A 20,927-nucleotide genomic window follows, 5' to 3' on the forward strand; every position below is an offset into this window, starting at 1 on the left:
GGGGGGGGGGATCGTCGAGCCGGTCCCCGCGTCAGAAATTCTGCTGCTTGAGAGGCAGATTGTGTTGCCATTCGCCCTATTTTTTGCTTGCTCTACTGGCACTCCAGCCTAGTACACGTACAGTACGTGCAAGTACGAGCACGGCATGCAATACCAAGAAAATCACGGCGTGATTCCGCCTCTGATGGGCGTGGCTTTTGGCCCATGTGTGTGACCTCGTCGTCATTGGACCAGGGCAGGGACAGATGTGACATGAGATTCTCCGTCAAGCCATCGTCGCACTTGGGCTAATGTTTCTTTTCTCTCTTGTTTTCTGGGCCCCTCATCGTGAGTGTTTCAATTTGAATAACTTTTCTGTTATCTGTTCCAAGATCAGCACCAACCATGACGGAACCCCCGTACAGAGTTTAGTTGCCGTCTTGAATCTGTGGCTAGCATCGCCGGCAGAGCCAGATGAAGCCGGAGACTTTGGACCCTGGAAAGCTAGACGGGCTGACAACCAAGCCAGGTAGTGCGTCCCTGCGTACATGTATTTCTACGGGGCACAAGGCAGGGCTTGAGCAATCGGGACAGGAGGCTCCCGAACACGATGAGGAAAAAAGTCAATCGGGCTTTGTCTCCGTCAAACGAGCGCCAAGGGGGACTCCTGAGATGATGAATCAGTGTCATACATGTACATGCACCATGCAGCGGTATTGCCCCTGTACCTGTCGTCCTCGTACCATCCTGGTGCTTGCAAGTTGTACCTGTCCCAGCAGCCTTATCGCATGGGCGGGTGTGGATACAAGGAAGTCAAAGGTGCGGTACACGATGACAACTCGAGAATTACTAAGGTATTGTTATCCTTGGATTGAAGCATATCTGCCGAAGGGAGCCATGGCGCTGCCAACACAGGTACGAGTACTACCTAGTATAAGTACGAATGTAGAGCACTCCGTACAAGGCAAGACGTTGTGCTGTTGCTGGGGAACAGGGGGGAGTCAGCCGTGTTTGCTTCGGAACACCATTTCGCGTCGGTGTGGAGTTTGGAGATGCGAGAATGCTTGGAGTACTCGTACATGTGCGAAGCTGATGAGGCCAAATTTTTTTTTTTTCGCGGACAAGCGACGAACCTTGCCTCATATCGCTCCGAGGCTCTCCGCCTTTGCTCCCCATCATGTACGATTTACGATTACACTGGTAGCAGCAGCAGCAGCAGCAGCAGATGGCGTCTCTCCGGGTCGGTGATACTACCGGCGTACGAGTGTATGGAGTGCGTGCATGTAATGTACATACAAGCATCAGCTTACCACGTAAGCCTACATATGTTAGTAGGTAGCAGTGTTACAGACGCGAATACATGTACCTTTTCTCGTGAGAATTTGACCTTGTACGGCTTTGCCCTCCCCTGCCCGCCTGTCCTCCCCTCCAAGAGTAGATAGAGGAACGGCATAATACTAGTAGAGCGAGCGAGTGGCTCTGTTTTCATCTTTGCCTCAAGCTTTCGAACACGTCCATCCATCCACTTTTCCCAACGTCCTCGTGACGAATGGCACCGACAGCCAGAGCCTCGTTGTCGTTGGGCTTCATGCTTCCACCGTCTTCTCACCATATTCCCCCCTCTTTGCTCCACGCTCCCCGCGCGTTGTATCGAAAGTTTTGACTTTGAATCTCATCTCGTGGTCGGTTGCTAGTGGCGACACGACGGCATGCTCTGCGGTGGGCATGCCTGTCGGCTCCCGAATAAAAGGCACTGGTGGCATGCAAAATTACGGCGTACAAAAGGAGCGGATACGGCGGTCCCATGCAGGCGCGGGCGTCTCTCCCACTCAGAGCCCTTGCCGAAGCCGCGCCTTGGAGCTAGTGGTGATGCTGCCAAGACGACCCATGGATGCGAGCTCTCGGCCACCGCTTGGGATTTGCCTCTGCCATTGCCTCATGATTTGATTTGATTTGATTGATTTTTTTTCCCTTTTGCCTTTATCCCCCCTCCCTCTCTCTCAAACTGGTGAGAATCTCCCAAGTCTTGGCTTAAATCAATGGGGTGCGAGGGAAGAGGTGGTGTGTTTCTTCACATGAATGGAGCACATGTGAGCGTCTCAGACGTTGATCAGCCTGTGGATCCCAGTGCATTCATGGGAGAGAGAGACACACTCACACGAGTTTTGAGAGATTCGGTAGGCCAGTGATAAGACGAGTGAGACATTGCACGCCTCGAAAAATAATTGTTCAATAAAAGGATTGACGGGTAGTACATATTGGCGATGACTTCGGGTCTCAACTACGCGCCTTTTTCCCCCCCTTCTCAATTGCCACACTTCTTTTTGGGGGTAGATCTCTTTTGGCAACGCCCATCTTTGCCATTTCCTATTATTCGTACCGCTCTAGAGCGACAATTTAGGAGGCGGAGGAGGATATTATTACATACTGTTTGTGTTTGTCTCTCCTCATGGGTGGTGTGACAAAGACCAGATGCACACCTATCACGGCCTGCTGACAACAAGGCCCTCCGGCTGCTTGCTACTTGTACATGCAACCTTTAGTTTCAAAGCTCTGCTGCATCATGCCATGGCCTGTATGTAGTACCTACTAATGCTCAGTCTGTACTCGTAGGTCCTACATACCGCGATAGCCCTGATGGGACAGCGGATGCTCTTGCGCGCTTCTCGTTTACCGACTGCAAATGCTCTCACTCAACTGACTTGACATGGGATGCTGGAATACGACTTTGTGCCCCCAATCCCCTTGCCCGTTTGTTTTGGCGCCACGCGCTTCAACTCACTAAACACTTCGGGTCATGACATTTGGGCTCCGCAGTTCTGGTCCAAAGGATGCGAACATGGACGCCTCTTGCGAGCTAGAGCAAACAAGTATGGCAAGGTCAATGGGAGAAAAAAAAAGGACAGATCCAAACGATCCAATATGAGAGCGCCAGCAGCTGCACCGGTGACGCCAACCACGTCACCCCACATCAAGCGTTATGACGAAGGGACACATGTGAGATTTCGGTTTGGAATTTCAACCATAGGTCCTTTTGATTGCAACTGTTTGGACTCTCACGCAGAGCATTGAGCTTTCGAGGCCATGGGCGACTTTTGGAAACGCCCCAAAAGATGAGACGAAAATGTTGAGGATGGACAACTCTGTATACCCTCTGACCCCTGCAAGGTGTCTTGGGGATTCGAGCTTGACGTCACACGGCCACCAAATATTGGCCTTGCTGGGATCCTTTTTCGTCTCTTTCACTTCCGTTCAAACCGCCGTAGCGTTGGAACCGTTGCCGATCGGCGGGCTGCCATCACGCCCGAAGGGAATAAGCCCGTGAACGTCTTGCCCGAGGACGCTTGGACGCCTCTCTCGCTCCATTTCTCCCCGGCCGGTGTGCTGTACCCTGCTCGTTTTTTTTCTCGTTGGGTCTCGACTTGCATACTGCAATGTTAATCTGAGGAATATCGTCGGGCACCACTCTGGGTGCTACACCAATGCCAGGCCTCGTGTTGCTTCAACGGTTGAAGCAGAGTCGAGTCCCCTCATTTGTCTGGGGAAAGACGGACCAGGGGGGGGGGGGGGGGGCTGGCTCTCGGCAGCCGTGTCCGCGGGCCAGAAGACGGCCGAGCCAAACAGAGCTGAGTCTGGCATCACATCTTTGCCGGCCTGACTCTTGGCGACATATCGTGTGTCTAGGCTCACGTCCTATCACGTCAACCGACCTGGGCAGCCATGGGATACCTACATACGTCTCCCCACACCAACTCAGCCATGACGGAGCACAGACAGAGCACATCATGGAGCCATGGAAACACACGTTGGGTACGAGTATTGTGAAAAGTGTGTTGAGAGAAAGGACCCGGAGCGAGCTAACTGACTAGCCATGACAATCCGTGAGCCCTCTCCGGAGCCCCTTCCCTCCAACCCATATTGTTTCTCCTCTTACGTGCCGCGGAGCAAACGAATGAATGGGGCAACCGTTGCAAATCACCTAGTCTCCACGCCCTGCTACTCGAACGAACCAGAGGGGTATCATATCATTACTATTACCATGCCATCCATATCCTCCCTTTTACCCGTACCGTCCTCAGATATCAGATATCTCAATCGAACCGCCAAATTGCCGCACATGAACGCCTTTCCTGCCGTATGTGGATAGACGCGCATGTTGAGGCTACCCATCCTTCTCCTGCTCGCTTAGCAGCGTTCAGAGCCTCCCTGTCGTGTGTGTCTCCTGCTCTGCATCACTCTCCTTGCCTCTCCTTCTCGCTTGCAAGGATAGCTGTGAAGTGCAGCAGGGAAGGGCTAGACCTTGGCTCGACCGGTGAAACGGGTGCGAGTATTGCGGTGTTTCAACCAGTACGCAGAAGCGGCGACAGTCGCCATCAGCCAGAGGAGCGCACTGGTCAAGTCTACCCACACGGCGTGCTTCATGCGTTCGACGTCTCCGTTCCCATGGGCGTTTTCGTTGATGTAAAGCTGTGCGAGTTGACATGTCAGAATCGGGTCATGAATACATAACGCTGGTAGCCTTTGCATTGCATCCCAGCCTCCCCAAACCCCTCCTCGTCGCCCGGAAACGCGTTTTGTGCGACACATGCTTGGTCTAGGCCAGACGTACCTTTCCGAAGACGCCAAACAGAGTGATCCACAGGATGAACAGGACGGCATCCCAGGCGGCGATGAATATCCCAGCGGCTTCTATGATGAAGGGGATGAAGTAGAGGGCACACGTAGCCGCTGTCAAAGCGCCGACGACGACGGCATAAACCTGTGTGTGTTTCACAAACAAGTGTTAGCCAAAAGCCATTCCGCCCCTTGTTTCCATTCCCAGCCACGAAGTATTGGTCATGGCTGGGCGCCTTTTCTGACGAATATACTCATCCTCGTAATGTAGCACAGAGTGCATCAGTATTACTCCATCAGTCTATTCGTGAGACTTACCCATTTGGACTTGGTGTAATCGTCAAAATGCTTCGCCCGCTGCAGGTCGGTGCCGTAAAGGCCGCAGACGGTGATTGCGAGGGCAAAACATGCGAGATGAAGTGCCGTAAAAGCAAAGTAGCTGATGGAGAGGCTGGACTTTGCCATCATGGTGTCTGTCTGCGCGCGTATTATGTGTGCGTATATGATTATGATTGCTCGGTAACTGCGTTTGGCTATGCCCGGACTAAGACCAGATCCTTCGATGAGCAAGACAGGGCGAGATTAGCCCGACCGACTGAATTTTCCCCAAAAAGGAGTAAGAAAAGAGAAAGAAAAAAGAACTAAATAGTCTGGACAATTACTTACTCCTTGGCAGCCTCAGCTGTTGAATGTTTTGTTGGTGAGGCGCAGAGAAGGGTGCCAGAAATCAGAGGGCGAGAAGGCGCTTTTTTTTCAGCCTCAACCAAGGCAGCATAGAGAGAGAGGAAGAGGGAGAGAAGGGGGGAGAGAATGGACAGCAGATGGAAATAGTCTTCATTCTCTCCCTGGGGCTGCATCATCGCGATCGCATCTCTTGCAATTCTGCTGCTCTCTCCCTGATTTCACGACCCAATACTACATCATGCCCTGTGTTTCTCGTCAATGACGTCAAGTAAACAATAAACAAAAATCATGGAATGCCAATCCAGGCTCGATTCGGACGCTCACACGTGATCCTGGCAGCTGTTTTTTCTCCCCTAACTCGATTTCGCTTCGTGGTTTGGATCCCTCTCCAGCCCTACGTCAAAAACCGCCAGCCCAACGACACTATTGCCGCGATCTGCCTTGTCCATCGCTTCTCCGGCTTCCCAGACAAAGTAGGACTTTGCAGGGGAACGAGAGAGACGAGGCTAGACGCCCATCATAGCGCCTGTTAGCATCAGGGCCGGCTTCCAACTTACGGCGGCCGCCTCCGCGCGTCTCCACATTTGCCTCATCCCGAGCTGCTGCTGCCTTTTCGCAGCCTGGCCTTGGTCTGGTCTGGGTTTCAATATTTGCACTTTGCGCGGGTTGCACTGCCATCTCCGCCTCGAGAGAGGGAAAACTCGTGACTGGGGCTGCTCTCCGTGCCTTTGATTTTTGGGCTCGGGGTTTGCTAAGCCCCCCCGGTGGTTTCTGGGATTTTCCATGGTATTTCTCAACTGCCTTGGGGCTTTACGAGAGCTAACATGGACTGGTCTGCAGGGGTCTGGCTCTCTAGCTGGACGCTTTGACGCGACTTCGCTTCCCCAGGGCCGTCGCCTGCTGTGGGATCAATGATACGAGACCCTGTGACAAAGTCCAACTACTCGCAGCAGCCAATGTCCCCGGTTGAATCTCGCCCGGCTGCCTGCCGGCCCTCGCATCTTGAAGCACTGCCGGGGATGGAGCCCGGAGGATCAAAAAGGATTTGGAGGGTTTTCTGAGCCGATTGAAGGCGGCGGGGCGCCGACCGACTCACCGGGTGTGTGAGACGAATATTAGAACGACGCCTCAGGACAGGAACAGGTGAACAAGACAAATGGGCTCGCAACTACTAGTACGAGTAGCTGTGCGCAGCAGTGTTCGGTCTGCTGACAATCCCATCAGGCTAGCGCACCGAAGCTTTGTGGAAGCTCACAGGAATGCTTGCCTGGACTTTTCCAACGCCCCTGTCTATGCCTCGCAGGCCTTTCGCCCTATCGACGGGTCACCTTGCAAGCTTTCCACATCGTTTCGCCCTATGAGCGGGCCATCCACCGTGTCTGACTCTGGCCATGAAGCAACGCCTGCGCGTCATATCTTCCGACTGGACGCACAATGGCCGCTGTGAAAAAAATCGGGGCCCTCTTGTCGCTGCTGGCCATGCATGGCCTGGAGTTTATTGCTGATGCTGCCTTCAGGCAGTCTCCTAAGGCATCTTTGAAACAGGGCGTAGGACTTGTGAGTCAAGCCATCGTGTGTTTTGGGTTTTCGTTTCGAGCCGTTCTCTGCTCTGCGTCATGGGAAGAGGGTCCACGGGAAAGATATTCATATATAATGGAGGGGGGCACTCTTTGGAGTCGCGGAAGTAGAAGGAGAGCATCGGCATCAGTCAATTCAACTGTTTCAATACTTCAACACACAACTCTCTCAAGCAATTGTCTTCCATCGCTCAATCTACGCACTTCAGTATCTTTACTTCTCAAAGTCAACATTTGATCACCATGCCTCGCGGACAATAGTAAGTTGCCAACATCCCGACATCCATGAACCAGCATCTTGACTTCCGCGAACCAACACTGACTTCTTCCTAGCGTTGAGTCTTCTGACTACCGATCTGGTAGCCGCAAGAAGAGCTCTGGACGAAGCTCCTACTCTTCTTCATCAAGGTCTTGCACCAGCTCGGTCAGGCCAAACTACTGGCGATGCGTACGTCCAACACACTCTACTCTCTTCCCCACCAACAACGGTGACTAACATGCTTGCAGTGCAAGTGCTCCGGCGGCTGGTACAGCTACCAGATCAACGATTCTTGCCCCATGTGCCAGTCCTGGCGCTGTGACAACTGCGAATACTCCATGAGCTAGAGCCGGCCAAGATTCCACCATCTTCGAACGCAGCGGCCCGCTGCTGTACTACGACATGTACCCGTACTTGAGTTGACATTAGACGAACATTCAACGGAATTCGCATTCCATCTACTACAGAGCATGAGAGGAGTTTGGGATTTCTAGCATATTCGGCTAAAGCGTTGGAATTTTGGTTTCATTCATTTTGCATTGCCAGCGTTGGAATCAGCATTTAGAGCATTAGACCGGCGGCTACATCTTTGAGCGAAAGCACCACTCCTTTTTTTTCTCCCTTGTTATCCTTAGAGACCTCTCCGCAGAGTTTTTTTTTTTCTTGAAATAGACTTGCATATCACATGTTTCCTTTCCACTCACATGTTTGTTCACATGTTCTGCTTCGATTCCCTGCATGCAATGAACCATTGGGGGGAATGCCATGCTAGGCTCAATGGCTAGTGCCGCCGTTCGTTGCCTTGCATGAGTAACACGGTTCGTGCATACCATAAGGCCAATGTAAGGCGAGGCAAGCACAAGGCAGCCATCTTAGGCGCCCTTTGACTCTTTTCCAAGACGACTACCTATTCATGTTTTGTCCCAATACCTTAGGCTACGCATGACTCTATGCCGGTGACCGTGTTTAGTGATCTTACTTGACGAGAAATGCTTACTCTGTGCAAGGAATACGGAGCTAGTTGAGTGCCATCGTACTTTTATGGGCGAATCATCGTCCCCGGATGGCTGGTTGGACTGCGGATCCACCTTTGATTTCGGGGTTTCTTTTTCTTCTTTTTCCTCTTATTTCTCTTTCCCATCTTTTTTTTCCTTTTCTGAAAGGGGGTGAGTGCAGGAAATTGTGTCTGACGGAGGGCGTACGTGGGAACAATTATGGGCCAATTGCTCATGGTACTATGATAGGTTCGTGGGCGTCAACTTTTGAGTGCGCTTCGATGGTAGACGAATTGGTAGTGCATAGGTAGATACCTAATAGACCGGGGTAGCAAAGCCGGATTATGTTACGGGAATTGTGAGAGGGACTCAGCAGAGCCTCAACATTGGGGATCGGTAGTGGTCCCCCCCTGTCGGTGTCAGCGTTGGACGACATGGGGAACAGTCCCCGTTCTGGCACTGCTTTTCCGGAGTCGGATTGACAACAGCCACAATGGCATGGCTTGGATCGATGTAAGATGCAGGCTTTGATTTGTCTCGTTTTGTAAAAATGGGAGTTGTATACCGGCTCTTGGCTACCGTGTCATCAAAACCCCTGCCTTGGAGCCTAGGCATCGCTTCACCAAAGGGGCTCGTAGATTTTCCCGCCAGGATTAGAGCATCGCCTCTGAAAGTAGTGAGTAATAGCTGCCTTTCTGCGAGAAGAGGGCCGCGGCAAAGGATGGTGAGGGGGGTGGGGGAAAATATGCGAGTGGCCGCGTTGAGCAAGAGCTGCAGAATCTGCGGCAGTTGATACTGCACCACACCAACAGGATCTCTCGTACTGAATACATGGAGGGCTAGTCGATGATCGTCATTTACTATGTGATTGAGGCTCTGTAGAAGTCTCTACTACCTCTAGGTACGAACGTGACGAGAGCGTAGAGCAAGAGAGGATAGCATCTTCACCTGCTGGTTTGCTCGTTCCTTCTGCCGGGCAAGACGATGAGATGCCCCGTTTCAAGCAATGACTAGGCTGGAGTTCGCGAACCGCGTAGTTCGCATTCAGAAGGCGCACGCTCTTCGCAATTGTCTTTGATTGACTTGTGGCATAAGGGGTTATCCATTGGTTGGAATGCCCATCTCGATTTAGCTCGGATACAAGGAGTGTGCAGCAGAAGCTGGCAAGGATTGGAGAGAAATACTTACCGGTTTGGAGGCCGAACGCCATGGAACTGGATCTCCCAGGCACCTTTCTTGGCTTACTGACAAGAAGCCATAATCCGTGAAGTAGCAACGCACCGATGCCGCCGAAATTGTTCCTGATGACTTTGGATTTCGCACTGAAACGTCCACCGAGACCATGATTTGGTCTGGCTCGGGAGAACAGTTGCATCACGAGGGTGAGACGAGACCCGCTTGATAGGCCAGAGAGAACACCTCTCGGCGCCCTTTGCCGCCTGCGAGATGGCTGCCTTGAATGATGGCATCTCGGCTTGTGTAGGCTCAGACTGATGAAGCGAGTTCCTCGTCATGGTCGGCAGGGGGCTTCTTGCTGCCTTGCACGAGAATCCACTTGCTCTGCTGGTGATCCTCGAAATTTTCGACCAAGGTAGCCCAACCCTAGGAGATCCGTCAACATGGACTATCAAGGTGCTTCTGCACCATGCTATGACTCTTCTTCTAGGCGATCCGGTATGTTTTCATGGCATACGGGGGATAGCAGAGCATCGTGACTCGTTGCCGAAGACTGACGCCCTCTTTGTGCAGGTAACATCTCCGGGATTTCCCACACCCCCGAGCTCAGGGCCCGACCATAGACGCGAACCACGCCATGTCCGGATATTTGGCGAAACAAAACAGAATGGCCCCTCTGGGACCTTGAGAGAGAGAGAAACAGTCATCCATCGCTGGATCGGAAGCATGGAAGACGTCATCCGACAGAGGCCTGGTGGAGAGCCTCCTAGCTCTATCCGACGAAGCATCAACCAGAAACCGAGTGAACCTTCGGCTGCCTTTGTGGAAAACAGTCTGTGTCTGGGGGACCGACACTTGCAAGACGGTATTCCTTTCCTACGCTAGACCACAAGAATGTTTCTGTCAGATGCCTTGTCATCAGGATTGAATGCACAATCTCCTCCGGCAATAGCCTCCCCACGATCTCGATACTGTTCGAATATTCTACCGAGGCGCTCAGAGTCTGCATATTTTGCAAACGGCTGGCGCTGTCCGTAAGGCTTTGACTATGAAGCAACTGAAATTATGAATGATGCGTATCCAGAAACGTGGAGGGGGAGAGAACTTCAACTGGGACTTGGTGGAGATATTTGTTTGCGAGAAGAAGACATATAAAACCCCGTCGATGAGGGGAGCAACATGCTTAGTATTCCATTCCATAGTTTGTGTACTACCTACTTATCTTACATTATGTACACATCCTCCAAAACTGTATTGCATGACATGAGTGAGATCAAACTCCCAGATCCTTAAAAGGGAAGCCTCCCACGATATAATATGGGTTCAACATGGTGTCCCAATCAGGTGTCAACTCTCTGTGAGGAAACGGGAAGCCATTACCGTTCGACGCCTCCAACAGAGCAATCTCCTGATTCTTCTTGGCCAACGCATCTCTCATCAGGGTCTTAGCCGTGTCGAGTGCTTCGGCAGCCATGTGCGTGTTGAGGATCTCCACGATGCGCTCGAGTTTGGGCATAACCCACGAGACCTGTGTGAGGCTGTCACGGTTATCGATGGCGAGCAAGACACAAAAGAACTGGAAGGTGGTGCCCAGGACATTCCACCACGGAATACCTCGTTCTGCCAAGTCGGAAGCTGCCTCAACGGCAGTATGGCCGATCTGGAGGATCTGCGACAAGGTATCTTTGCTGATGCTGACCTTGAGGAGGCGAAGGCGGCGATAGAGGCAGAAGCAGAGATCTCCTCTGGTAAGGGCAGGAAAGCCCTTGACCTCTCCCATGTCGAGAAGCTTTTGGATGGCGGCTTCGAGAGATTTGCTGACAGTAATCACATCGCCGCCGAGATTGTCGCTAGGCAAGATTCTGGCCATGCGTATTTGGAGACCAGTCTCACTCTTGTCATCAAAGGGGGTGGTTCGAGAGTCTACGCCGTCAAAGTGAATCTTGGTACGGCCATACTCGTACGCAATGATTGTATTGAGGCACCAAGCGAGCCAAAAGGTCCGCTTGCTTCCCTCGTCCTCTGTGGCGGGGGTCTGAATGCTTTGGGTGACAAGCTCTGAGTTGAGATCACGGTGAAGTCCAACAGCCTCCACCAGATGCATAACGGTGCAAGACGAAAGCCAAGTAAGATGGGGTCTGGTTGTCGAGCGAAGATAGAGGGTCCGGAGAATCCATGCGTTGACTTGATCAATGGAGGGAAGACGGCTGAAAGTTGAATCTTCGAGGACATCCTTGACATGCTTGACGATTTGGGGCTCCATAGGGTGACCTTGATGAAAGGCAAAGAGAGAGCCGAGAGAAACAACGGCTCCAATCAAGGCACCAAGGATGAGATCTTGGCTCCGCCTGTTGAAGTAGATGTCGCACTGCTGGAGAAACTTTTGCTTGTCAAAGAGGTGAAACGGCACATCCACAGTGGCGAAGTAGATTTCCGCATAGTGTTGACACTCCTCATAACTGATGTAGTTGGTCAATGGAGCATGGATGGATCCAGATTCCTCAGGGCGAATGCCACAGTTCCAAGCAAACGAATGGAGCCGGGGAGGATGGGCAGACTCAAGCTCCACGCCCAGCTGGTTGGGAAAGGCCACAGCCGAGTTCTGGTTCATGTAGCGTCGCTTTGCGGGCTCAATGATGCCGCGGTTGAGAGGAGGAAGCGGAGTTTGACGGGCAGCGTCCTCAGCCGTGGGTTGATGACGTACAACTTCTTCTGCCGTGGCAGTTGAGGGATAGGTTGAGGCCATGGTCAAAGCTGGCACCGAGGGCGGAACTGAGGCCACAGTCAAGGGCGGAGCTGAGGGCGCAGTTTCAAAAGCCGTCTCGCTGGTCTCAAGCATCACATCAAGAGACCTCTTGAGCTTTTGGCCAGGGACGAGGACTCCGTTGATTTTACATGGATATTCAAACTGCACGCACATGGCGCACGGAAAGGTGCTATCACACTTGCGCTTGCGTCTGCGGCACTCATCGCAGGCTTGCTTGGCCCGTTGACGGCCCTTGGGGGCTTGCGGCTGAGCAGTGACCGTCACCTCGTTATGGATCGGGTTGTGCTCCATGGCGGGGATTCGGTGACTGAGGGGCCGCAGATTAATAAGATACACCATAAACGAATGTGACGATAGGCAAATGATGGTGTTGATAGGGGCCCGGCGAGGGGAGATGGAGGGTTGAAGAGAGAGAAAAAAATCCGGGCAGCTGGGAGGAATCAGGATGAAAGAAAGGAGGGCGTGAGGTCGCGTCTGTCAGCAAGTCGCTGCAGCTGCACTGCTCTTTCCGGGTTTACCAGTTCACTTTCTAGCTTTTGGTCGGCACCTGCCACAGCACGTCACCCCACTTTTTTTTCAAGGGCTAGCTTGGGAAGGAGAGCTTCATGGAATTGCAGGATGGACGAGGACGAATAGGAATTAATTGTTACCGAGAGGCGGTGAGAATTGGGGAAAGAGCTGCTGGGACTTTCCTTGGGATTTTGAAATTGTATGGTGAGTCACCGGTTCGGGAAAGGCAGTGACGGGCGGATGTTGTGTAAAGTAGGAAGTAGGTGCGGTATTGGTGGGGGACGGAGGGGATGGTGATGTATTTGTTGGGAGGAGTAAGAGAAATTGGCCTTGGGCAGGGAAAACAGCCGAGGTGATAATACTGAGAGCAATTGGAGTGGATGACAGCAAAGAATCGCAAATGAAACGGCGAAAATGTGTAGCTTGATGATTGATTTGGGGGTGTATGGGAGGCATTTGGTAAGGAAAAGGGTGTGTGTTTGTAGAATGGAGCCGGACAGAAAGAGGGCCATGTTTGTGAAGCAACTAAACGTGATGATGTTTTGCCGTAACAGGATCAAAGCCCTGTGCTTGTTCTGCTCTCGAAATGCATGTCAATTGTCTTGAAAATCGCCTCACGAATTGCGGGTATGTGAGCTTCACAGGCCTTGGGGGCGGCAGCCAAACCCTGGATGTCACTCACAATCATTGGGATAAACATCATCTGACTGCATTGAAGTACCTGTCTCTGACAACTCCAGTGATTGCTTGTAATGACAAGACAGACAAAAAAATGATTCGGGCAATTCGTGCTTGGGCAATGGATCCTGGTAGTGGCTTGGACCCAGGCGATACGCTGGTTTACAGCGAATGTCCCAAGGCGAGTCGCGCACAAGGAAGTTGTCAATCGACGAGGCACTCACGTACTGATTTGGTTCTAGTCAAAGAGACTCGTAGCATTGCATCCATAGACACCGTTATTGTCTACCAAAAACCAGGAAAGACCTGCTTGGACCTGAGCTCGACGTTCCGATTCAGCCGCTGTAGCAATACATCTGCCACGAATGTCAATTAGCAATTCGCCCACCCATGTTTCTCCCGTACTCAAACAGAGCACATTATTCGACTTACCCGCCGCCTTCCAATGGCCCGAAAACCACTCTAGGTTTTCCCGAAGCTGTTTGACGTCTTCGGCCGCGGCCCCCTTGGGGTAGACCTCGACCAGGTCTACTGCTGCGCGGTAGAGGCACCCCAGTCCAGAAAAGCACATTCTGTTGAGGGATGTATCCCTTTTCCACATGATGAGACCTTCAACTCGGCACATTTCGAACACTATGTTATAGGCGAATGTGAGGTCGAGGTTCAGCTTTGCATCGGGGGCAGCAGCAGACCCAAGGCGGTTTGCCCTACTCCTATAGGCTGATACGACGGCGCTGCGTTGTTCGTTAGTGTCGATATCACTTCAAGAGAAAAAGACGACGCACCTCAGAGCCATGGTTACGCCTTCGCAGACGGGATACGACTCCCCTTGGGAGGTTGCCGCATGCTGCCTGACGAGATCGTGGAGTAGCTTCTCTGCTTCTATGCACTCCGTAGATTCTGGATCGCCGTGGACGGCTTTTATAGCCTCGCCGATTAAGAGTGCTGAGTAGGCCCTTGTCCGGAACTTGGTACCTGTGTTCATAAGAGCGTACTTGTCTTTATTCATGTAGGGAACAGCATCTTGAGGTAAGATTCCACTGGTCGGAATAAGAAGCGCAGCTGAATTGTCTGCACACGAAAGGACGATGGATCTACACTCTGGTTAGAAGAGTACGCGCAGGCAAGAAGGGGATGAGCTCGAGAGAGAGGGTCAGCCAACCGATCTAAAAAGACGATGCTGGCCCAGCATAGCCTCCTTGCGGGCTCCTGGACGTCGTCATAGTGCCTATTCGCGGCTTTGTTCTGCACGGCGGACATGTCCAGCTGCCTGATGAGGCCAAAACACGATGCCAATGTTGAGCTAGCCTCTCTGGCCATCCCGTGCCCACACTCATACGCACACAGTAGCAGGCCTGCTTGCAGCTTTGCGAATGAATATGTGTCAATGGTAGGCGTGTGAAGGAGAGCGAACAGCCGCCTTGTAGTCCGATAGAGCGCGCTGTTGGGGGTGTGATGAGGGTGGCAACAGGGTTGTTGATTCATCAGGAGCATGCACAGCAGTAGCAACGCCGGGAAATCATAGTAAAGTTCCGCATGCTCGCGAATGATTCGGAGATTGAACCTGAATTTTGGTTCGTCTATAATGGGCATCCAGTTGTGGGCTGTGGCAAAGTACCTATTCAAGACTTGCTCCGCGGAGGTACCGCCATACTTGAAGGTGTCCTTGACCAGACTCATCAACGACTTGGTGCTAGATTGATCGAAATGCTGCTCTTGAGTTTGGCAAGCGATCCATAGGAGCTGCTTCTCGCCTGCCGGAGTCAATTCGAGGCCGCAAGAGTCTCGGCCGATGGCTAGGGGCTCGCTCCACAGCAGCTTGGTATCTGGTTCCGCCTCTTCAATCGGCGCGTCGTCGTCATATTCGCATCTGAGTAGTTTTCTTCATCATTCAGGAACGAATGAGTAAGCATTGGAATCTCCCGGATCGTGGATTGGCGGCCCATTGCGGATGCAGAAGTCGTACTTACAAGGAGCATCGTGAGCATCTGGGTAAACGCTTGTCGCATCTCCGCTTGTGGAGACGACAGTGGCGGCAGGCTTTCTGAGCTTTGGTCTCGATCAATCTTTCAGGTGGCATCTTCAATTTTTTCTCTCTTTGCTGTGAATCGAAGGATGTTACGGAGTACTTGTGATTGCTTATTCGAACCAACAAGGATGGAATTGACAAGAGAGGGTCCGGCCCTTGATGGGAGCGTCCAAGGATTTGCCCAGGTTCTGATTGCTAACTAGAGTGACAAGGGGGCGGCCGCAGCCCTGTCATACAGCTATGCCCTAATGAGTTGAATTGGTCGATGCGGATTGGCTACACCATGCGAATGGATGGCGGCCGCTCCCATGCTCCATAAGAAGAGCGTCCTCGAGTCATCGGCCGCTACCCGGTCGGTATGTTGCATCCATTTATGTACTCAGACCCGTCTGAACAGTATTGATGGATAGGGACAGCTCTATTATATTCTTGCCTCGGACACTACTGGGCGTTGAGGAATGGTATTGATAATCAATCTAGTATCTCGAAGAGCGACGCGATTGCAATGCCATGATTTCTAATCCGCCTCCTAGACGATGGTGTCATATGGGATCAGAGGTTTGTCGAGCAGTGCTGCTGTTCATTCAACTATATAATGATACCTCGCCGGAACAAGTTTCATCAGAGAGAGTTTGAAAGGCAGACAAATTTTCCATTTGACACATCTTGTTACCATAATCGACTTCCATATCGAGAGACATTCCCAGTGCTACCCAGTAACAGACCGCCAAGATGCCCGAGTTCGTCAACGTTCCCACTTATACCAAAGAATTTCACCACGAGCCCTACGAGGCAATCTCCCCTACTCGTCCTGAGCTGTCGACCAAGGGGAAGAATGTTATCGTCACTGGCGGAGGAGGAGAGATTGGAGCGGCCATTGCTCTGACTTTCGCCCAGTCTGGCGCTTCAAGCATCGCCCTTTTGGGACGTACCGAGGCGACTCTGCTGAAGACCAAGCAAGCCATCGACTCAAAATATCCCGAGACCGCTGTCCACATCATCACGGCCGACGTCGCTGACGAGGCATCTGTCACAGCTGCTCTCAGCAAGTTTGCGTCTGTTGCGGGCAAGAAGCTTGACATTCTTGTTGCTAACGCTGCGGTTCTGCCTGATCCGGGAACGCTGCTGGGAACCGAATCATCTCTGTGGTGGTCCGGATTCGAGATCAACGTCAGGGGGCAGTTCAATCTCGTCCGAGCGTTTGTGCCTCTGGCTGAGAAGAATGCAACTGTCATCAACGTGACGTCTTCAGTCGCACAATTCCCCTTTGTTCCCGGGTCCAGCAGCTACCACGGATCCAAGCTGGCGGGCGTCAAGATTTTCGATTATCTGCATTTCGAGAATCCCGATTTGAGGGTCCTGCAGTTCCACCCCGGCGTGGTGCAGAGCAGCATGTCGCAGAAGTCGTTTGATACTGGCATCCCACGGCCTGTCATGGATTCCCGTAAGTACATGTATCCACATCCTTGACAGACCGATACCGTGCGGAATTGGTTCAACTGACCTGAATATCAATCAGCTTTCTTGCCTGGCGCTTTTGCCGTTTGGTGTGCCAGCGCTGAATCGGAGAGCCTGCGAGGCAAGTTTTTGTGGGCAAACTGGGACGTGGAGGAGCTCAAGGACAAGGTCAAGACATTTGAAGGCGCTCCGCAGCTGTCATTTGGCCTCCTTGGCTGGCCGTAAGAGAATGGATTCAGATGCATGTACATTAGTATTGAAGAGCGAGATGGTGTATCTTGGTAGATTAGATCTCTTTGATAAGGTACATGTAGATACTATCGATAGATGTAAATCTCACAGCTGTATGACAATCGGGCGTCTCAACTTAACATTCCCCCAGTAACTCTGATCCATCTTTGCTACACGTAGGTACCGGTGCACTGTTAGAACAGGTACCTGAGTCTCGAGTTATAGTAGGTAATGCAACATGTCGGGATTATTTTCCTTCCACCAAAAAGCAAACCCTCACATTGACGCCACGACGGCTCAGCAGTTCCTCTATGCAGACCATCGACCATCGTTTCCGGCGCCTTGATTCGAGATCCGACCTGCAGGGGACCGGCCGCACCCCTGTCGCTTTGTATCGCCACTAGAATCAGCCCTTCAATTGCTGCGGAGTTGCTGTGGGTGGCGCTAAAGAACGGAGTCCCAAGCATCGGGTCTTCTCCCGCGATTCTATTCCAATCCCGCGCATCCATGGTTGGCGACAAATTAACATCCCAAGTCGACATTTGGAGAGAACCGTCTTTTCCGAAAGATGGATTATTCATTGATAATCCTATTTCCTCGCTATTTCCAAACGAAGTTGCGGAACTCGATTCCACCACCGTCCTGGAATTCCGTTGCAGAAGCGCAGGCAACAAACATGCTGGAACCATACACAACCACCTGCTAGCGAATCGGGGCTGCAATCCACTTCAATGGTGTGAAGCAGGTGCCGTCTCGAGTTTGTTTAGATTCGGTATACGATGGGCTCTCGACCTAATTTAGGTAGATGTAAGCAAATGATGATAAATCATAGCGGCTTCGATAACTGAGATTGGCCTACAGGTATGCATATGCATATATATAAATGCTCTACTCACTTCAAACACTTGACAACGCCTCAAGCAATCGTGATAACTATCGACTTTAGCACTGAAACATCACCATACGCATACTTCCTTTCCCTCTTCAACAATTCGTCATGGCCGACCAGAATATCCCACAAACCCGGAGAGCTCTTCGCAGAGGCGGCCCTCACGTGGCCGAATTCGTCGATGAAGCTATTCCATCCCGAGGCTCATCCGACGTACTGATTCGAGTTCGCGCTGTCTCGTTAAACTACAAGGATCTAGCTATGCTGGACGACAACTTTCCCTGGCCGGTTCCATCCAACATTATCATGGCCGCTGATGTCGCAGGCGAGGTTGTCTGGGTCGGCGACAAAGTGACCCTCTTTGAGGTGAGCAACCTCAAGCAGGTGCGTGAATAATGACGGTTACTCACAGTCTCTTAGGTTGGTAATAGGGTTGCTGCCGTTCATAACTTGGACAACATTACTGGACGTGAATTGACGGGACGAGGTGAGCAACTACTAGCAGCTGTTTTCTCACAAAATAGCCAATGCTGACGGCAATGACGATAGCTCCTGGCCAAGGTGTGGATGGCACCTTGGCTACCTATGTGGTGTTTGCAGAGGTTGAGCTTGTGAAAATCCCCGACAATTTGACATGGGCCGAGGTTGGTTCCAAGTTGCTCTATACTTCCTATGATAGCTGGGGGAAGACTGAGATTTTTTTTAGGCCAGTATCGTGCCCTGCTCTGGTGTTACTGCTTGGTCAGCCCTGAACATGAGGACCAACAACTTGTGGGGAAAGACTGTGCTTGTTCAAGGTAAATCATTTTGCATGCGTGTATGAAAATACGCAATGGTTTGCTAATGTGGGTGGTAGGTACTGGAGGAGTGAGCATTATAGCACTCAGCTTGGCCGCCAAAGCTGGTGCTACCGTGATTGCTACCTCTTCGTCCGATGCGAAGCTGGAACGGGCGAAAGAGCTTGGTGCTTCGCATGTCATCAACTACAAGCATAATCCCAACTGGGAAGAAGAGGTGCTGAGGCTTACTGGAGGCTTTGGAGTCGACATTGTCATCGAGCAAGGCGGGGCTGATTCTCTACTTCGGAGTGTACAGTCAATACGACGAGAGGGTCAAATCTCTCAAGTTGGGTTCCTGTCGGGAGATGGCCAGGGCGATATGTTTCGCCTGGTTCAGCTGCTAATTATGAAAAAGTGCAGCATTGTGTAAGTTTAAACTGGTGGTGCGTCTTTTGCCATATTTACATGATACTGATACTGCTTCGTTTTGTACCAGCGGAATCCAAGTCGGGTCAAAAGGCGATCTAGAAGACTTGATGAGCTTTCTCAGGCAACCACATTTTACACTCGACTCATGCATCGACCGAGTTTTTAGTTTCGACAAGTCATTGGAGGCCTTCGATTACATGAGAAAGGGCAGCGCGGTTGGGAAGATTGTCATTGAGTTTTAGCACAGGCATGTGAACCTGTCCACGTGCTGACAAGGGTAAAATGCGGACAAAAAATAACAGAATATTCCAGGACCAAGAGTTAGTCCTATATCAAAGTAGAATTTATAGAGCACCAACAAGACGGACTTGCTGAAATGCAGTACATACAGATTGTGACTGCGCTATCCTAATGTACAGTATCGGCAGTACACAAAGGTCAAGTATCATGAATCATCATTTGGGTATTGTTTTCTCCTTTTGGCTTTCAGCCAAACTTTAATCTCATACACTCGTCCCCTTAGTCCTTCTTGCAGGCAACAAAGTCGTTGCCGCTAGCACCGGTGTGGGTGATGACGGAGTCGAAGTTGCCCTTGGAATCGAAAATGACACGGTCGGCTCCGGGGCTTCCACCGGTGTACACCTTGAAGGTGTTCAGGATAGGGAACTCGTACCAAGGAGAAGCGGTAGGGAAGCTGAAACCCTCATAGTCGTTGTACTGGTGAGGGTAGTCGTCCGAGCCTGCGTCCAATGTCAGCGATTTTGGTCAAGACGACACCCATATCTACTCAAAAAGAAACCCCGCCAAAAATACGAGATCAAAGCAGCCGCTACATCCCAGTGGAACTCACCAATGGTGCTACCGGACTTGTAGTGGCTGTATCCGGCTGAGAGAGCATCGTCGATATCAGACTGCCAGTAGCACGTGGAGCCGCAAGTGTAAACACAAGAAGCACGGCTTTCGATAGCAGCAGCGGAAGCCGTGGAAACGAGGCCGACGGCGGCGGCAACAACCTGTGTTCATTACGGTTTTAGCAACGATCCATGGATCAACAAGGGACTCTAAAGACCGGCCATGACATACCTTGAAGCTGACCATTTTGGCGGATGAGAGTGCGAAGGCGAAGAGGAAGACGAAGATGAAGGACTGGCTTGGATGGATTGCACTGGGATGACGGACCACGATGCCACAGACCACACGGACGATCTTTGACCTTTATATGTCTGTTCATCTAGCTGTTATCGCTAGCAGCATCAACAAAAGCATCCTCCAGATCCAGATGCCGACCTCCCTTGTTTGGCAGGTCCCAAATTGCCGTCTGCCGCAATCTCCTCCGCGGCCCCTCGTCCTAAAAGACGATCCTCCGCAGCCATCCTGGACCGATATCCCATCCTACTAGCATCCTCCACATCCATCGTTTAGCAACTCTCTCGACACAATCATGCTCGTCCACTGGCCCTCGTGGTCTCAACGCCACGTTTTACCTGTCCATCGCCTCTCCTCCACGTGAAGACATCAGTGGCCGTCACACATAGCTTGGGGACAAACGTCCGCCGAAATCCAGGACCTTTTTTTTATTAAGCTCGGTGCCCTGATTAGGAGACCGAGGCGGTTTCGATGCCGGTTAGGCGGGAAGCGCGGTCTGTGGACGGAATTCCGGCATCGCGGGTTCCATTTTATTTTGCCTGTCGCCGTGACTGAGGGGCTCAAGACTGCGCGCGAAGCGACGATCGCATGAATTTATCAGTCGGTATTTGCCGGCAACACCCACGGAGCTCCCCGTCCACGCAGCAGAAGTTCTTTGTCTTTGATTCAAAAAGTGCAAAGGACCGGCCCAATGGGAGAAATCATTCGAATAGAGGGTGTGCTATGG

At 51.7% G+C, this 20,927-nt stretch overlaps 7 protein-coding genes across 7 annotated transcripts; 3 read left to right on the plus strand and 4 right to left on the minus strand.

Moving 5' to 3' along the window:
• Nucleotides 1-4,272: 4,272 nt before the first annotated feature.
• Nucleotides 4,273-5,061, minus strand: Triagg1_10565 (uncharacterized protein; the record flags this gene model as incomplete). The annotated part of the gene is made up of 3 exons (XM_062894650.1): nt 4,273-4,446; nt 4,589-4,738; nt 4,912-5,061. The coding sequence occupies 3 exons, from the start codon at nt 5,059-5,061 to the stop codon at nt 4,273-4,275; spliced, it is 474 nt and encodes a 157-aa protein (XP_062750442.1).
• Nucleotides 5,062-6,711: 1,650 nt separating this feature from the next.
• Triagg1_10566 (uncharacterized protein) lies at nt 6,712-7,435 on the plus strand (the record flags this gene model as incomplete). Its single annotated transcript, XM_062894651.1, has 3 exons — nt 6,712-6,834; nt 7,218-7,302; nt 7,362-7,435. 3 exons carry the CDS (start codon nt 6,712-6,714, stop codon nt 7,433-7,435), a joined length of 282 nt encoding a protein of 93 aa, XP_062750443.1.
• A 3,122-nt stretch (nt 7,436-10,557) lies between these two features.
• On the minus strand, nt 10,558-12,342 carry Triagg1_10567 (transcriptional regulator family: Fungal Specific TF; the record flags this gene model as incomplete). Its single annotated transcript, XM_062894653.1, has 1 exon — nt 10,558-12,342. The coding sequence occupies one exon, from the start codon at nt 12,340-12,342 to the stop codon at nt 10,558-10,560; it is 1,785 nt and encodes a 594-aa protein (XP_062750444.1).
• Nucleotides 12,343-13,524: 1,182 nt separating this feature from the next.
• On the minus strand, nt 13,525-14,919 carry Triagg1_10568 (transcriptional regulator family: Fungal Specific TF; the record flags this gene model as incomplete). Its single annotated transcript, XM_062894654.1, has 4 exons — nt 13,525-13,595; nt 13,672-13,973; nt 14,025-14,333; nt 14,402-14,919. The coding sequence occupies 4 exons, from the start codon at nt 14,917-14,919 to the stop codon at nt 13,525-13,527; spliced, it is 1,200 nt and encodes a 399-aa protein (XP_062750445.1).
• A 1,081-nt stretch (nt 14,920-16,000) lies between these two features.
• Nucleotides 16,001-16,951, plus strand: Triagg1_10569 (uncharacterized protein; the record flags this gene model as incomplete). The annotated part of the gene is made up of 2 exons (XM_062894655.1): nt 16,001-16,712; nt 16,788-16,951. The coding sequence occupies 2 exons, from the start codon at nt 16,001-16,003 to the stop codon at nt 16,949-16,951; spliced, it is 876 nt and encodes a 291-aa protein (XP_062750446.1).
• Nucleotides 16,952-17,954: 1,003 nt separating this feature from the next.
• Nucleotides 17,955-19,296, plus strand: Triagg1_10570 (uncharacterized protein; the record flags this gene model as incomplete). Its single annotated transcript, XM_062894656.1, has 6 exons — nt 17,955-18,212; nt 18,267-18,333; nt 18,396-18,490; nt 18,553-18,643; nt 18,703-19,051; nt 19,122-19,296. 6 exons carry the CDS (start codon nt 17,955-17,957, stop codon nt 19,294-19,296), a joined length of 1,035 nt encoding a protein of 344 aa, XP_062750447.1.
• A 277-nt stretch (nt 19,297-19,573) lies between these two features.
• Nucleotides 19,574-20,152, minus strand: Triagg1_10571 (uncharacterized protein; the record flags this gene model as incomplete). The annotated part of the gene is made up of 3 exons (XM_062894657.1): nt 19,574-19,794; nt 19,905-20,067; nt 20,138-20,152. The coding sequence occupies 3 exons, from the start codon at nt 20,150-20,152 to the stop codon at nt 19,574-19,576; spliced, it is 399 nt and encodes a 132-aa protein (XP_062750448.1).
• Nucleotides 20,153-20,927: the final 775 nt, after the last annotated feature.

The sequence above is a fragment of the Trichoderma aggressivum genome (genome assembly GCF_033847375.1).
Source record: "Trichoderma aggressivum f. europaeum strain CBS 100526 chromosome Unknown scaffold_077, whole genome shotgun sequence".
Classification (NCBI taxonomy): Eukaryota; Fungi; Ascomycota; class Sordariomycetes; order Hypocreales; family Hypocreaceae; genus Trichoderma; species Trichoderma aggressivum.